Source organism: Babylonia areolata, chromosome 8, assembly GCF_041734735.1.
Source record: "Babylonia areolata isolate BAREFJ2019XMU chromosome 8, ASM4173473v1, whole genome shotgun sequence".
Lineage (NCBI taxonomy): Eukaryota > Metazoa > Mollusca > Gastropoda > Neogastropoda > Buccinidae > Babylonia > Babylonia areolata.
This window is the reverse complement of record NC_134883.1, coordinates 50,074,401-50,076,900: the sequence shown is the minus strand read 5'-3', so window position 1 is coordinate 50,076,900 and position 2,500 is coordinate 50,074,401. Positions and strand designations below refer to the sequence as shown.

The following is a 2,500-nucleotide window of genomic DNA, read 5'->3' as shown; positions in this document are numbered from 1 at the left end:
GAAATCTGGCTGAATGACACAGGAAACGAATGATGAGCGCCCAATGGTAGTTGTCAGTCGGCTCTACCGCGCTTAGAGCTTGAGCTTGGTCTTAGACCGAGGATAGGCGCTATAGAGATAACCATTTCATTCCTTCATCATATTATCCTTATTCCCCTCCTCATCCTCCTCATCCTTCTCACCACCCTCCTGACCACCCTGACGACAGGTGTGGATAGACGCGGCCTCCCAGGTGTTGTTCTCCTACGGTCTGGGTCTGGGCACCATGATCGCTCTGGGCAGCTACAACAAGTACCATCACAACGTCTACAGGTCAGTGATGGTGCTGCCACTTCCTCCGTGTGTGTGTGTGTCTGTGTGTCTGTGTGTCTGTGTGTCTGTGTGTCTCTGTATGGTGTGTCTCTGTCAACAAGTCTACATGTCAGTGCTGACAAGTGCGGCCTATGTCTGTGTGTCTGTTTTGTCTGTCTGTCTGCCTGTCTGTCCCTGTCTGTGTCTCTGCCTGTCTGCATGTCTGTGTGTCTGTCTCTGTCTCCGTCTGGGTCTGTTTGTCTGTCTCTGTCTGTCTGTCTGTCTGTATCTGTCTCTATCTCTGTCTGCGTGTACAGGTGAGTGCTGACACCTCTGTCTGTGCGTCTGTGTGTCTCTGTCTCTGTGTCTGTCTGTCAGTCTCTGCCTCTGTCTGTCTGTCTGTCTGTCTGTCTCTTCTTCTTCTCCCTCTTGACTTTTCCCTTTGTCTTCTTGACTCATTCTTTCTTTGTTCTCCTACACCCCTTTTCTCCATCCTCCTCTCCTTTCCAGATCTGATTTCCCTTCCTCCTTCCTCCTCCCTCTTCCCTCCCCCTCCCTTCCTCCTCCCTCTTCCCTCCCCCCCCCCTTCCTCCTCCCTCTCCCCCTTCTTCCTCCCTCCCTCCTCCCTCTCCCCATCCCTCCTCCCTATCCTCTTTCTCCTCCTCCCTCTCCCTCTTCTCCCTCTCTCCCTCCTCCCTCTCCCTTCCTCCTCATCCCTCCCCCTTCCTCCACCTCCCTCTCTCCCTCCTCCCTCTCCCTCTCCCCCTCCCTGCTCCCTCTCGTCCTCACCACTCATCTTCTTTCTTGTAATGTCCCCTCAACTGCACTGTATGTTGATAACTGTTGCATTGCCAGCGATGCTGTGATTATATCCTTCTTCCCCCCCCCACCCCCCCCCTCCCACCCCCGCCCCCCATCCCCATCGCACGCACCCCCTTCACCCCCCAAAAAAACTCCCTTGTCTTCTGCCTTCCTCTTCCTCTCTCGCCACCCCCCCCGCCCACCCCTCCACCCCTCATACCCCCACCTCTCTTCATCTTTCTTGCCCCCCCATCCCCCCACTCCCCTTCCCCTCCTACCCCTCTGCCCCCGTCCCCCCCCCCACCACCCTTCTCCTTCCACCGAGATGTGATCCCCACCCATGGTACCCGCTGTGTCTCCAGGGACGCCGTGTTGATCTCCTGTCTCAACAGCTCCACCAGTCTCTTCGCGGGCTTCGTCATCTTCTCCATCGTGGGCTTCATGGCTCACGAGCAGAAACGCCCCGTCAGCGTGGTGGCTGAGAGCGGTCAGTGGTGGTAGTTGGTGTCGCTGTTGTTGCCCGGGACGTTCGCTGTTTGTGTTCTTTCTCCTGTGTCCTTCTGTTCGTTCGTTCCTTCCTTCGTTTATTCGTTCATCTATTCATTCATATGTCCGTTTCGTCCGTCCGTCCATCCATCCATCTAACCACCCATCTACTGTCCCAACCACGCAACCACCCACCCATCCATCCATTCCACCCACCCAACCACCCACTCTTCTATCCACTTACCCACACATCCAACTCCCCACCCACCCAACCACACATTTATCCATCCACCCAACCATCCACCCAACCATCCATCCATCCATCCACCCACCCAACCATCCATCCACCCATCCATACACCCACCCACCCATCCATCCACCTATCCATTTATCCACCCATCCATCCACCCAACCACCCATTTCATCCATCCATCCACCCACCCAACCACCCATTCACCCATCCATCCATCCACCCACCCATCCATCCATCCATCCATCCACCCACCCAACCATCCACCCAACCATCCATCCACCCACCTATCCTCCCACCCAATGTACCCTCCATTCATCCACTCACCCATCTATCCGCTCATCCATCTACACACACACACACACACACACACACACACACACACACACACACACACACACATCCATTCATCCATCAGTCAGTTAGCTTTCTGCACAGTGTGGTGGTTGGGGATGTACACGAGACAAACGGAGGGGCAAAAAGGCTGATTGTGTGTGTGTGTGTGTGTGTGTGTGTGTGTGTGTGTGTGTGTGTGTGTGTGGTGTGTGTGTGTGTGTGGTGTGTCAGGTCCGGGGCTGGCCTTCCTGGCTTACCCCAACGCCGTGACCCAGCTGCCCATCTCCCCCCTGTGGGCCATCCTCTTCTTCTTCATGATCATCATGCTGGGGCTGG

General features: G+C 55.6%; 1 protein-coding gene across 1 annotated transcript in view; it reads left to right on the top strand.

The window, feature by feature from the left end:
• The window catches only part of LOC143285227 (sodium- and chloride-dependent GABA transporter 1-like), a 39,484-nt gene that overhangs the window by 30,265 nt on the left and 6,719 nt on the right, over window positions 1-2,500 (top strand). The window contains exons 7-9 of the mRNA XM_076592479.1: window positions 209-312; window positions 1,455-1,579; window positions 2,396-2,500. The exon at window positions 2,396-2,500 is cut by the window's right edge and continues 8 nt beyond it. Of these exons, the coding sequence (XP_076448594.1) occupies window positions 209-312; window positions 1,455-1,579; window positions 2,396-2,500 (334 nt within the window). The remainder of the gene's footprint in view (window positions 1-208; window positions 313-1,454; window positions 1,580-2,395) is intronic.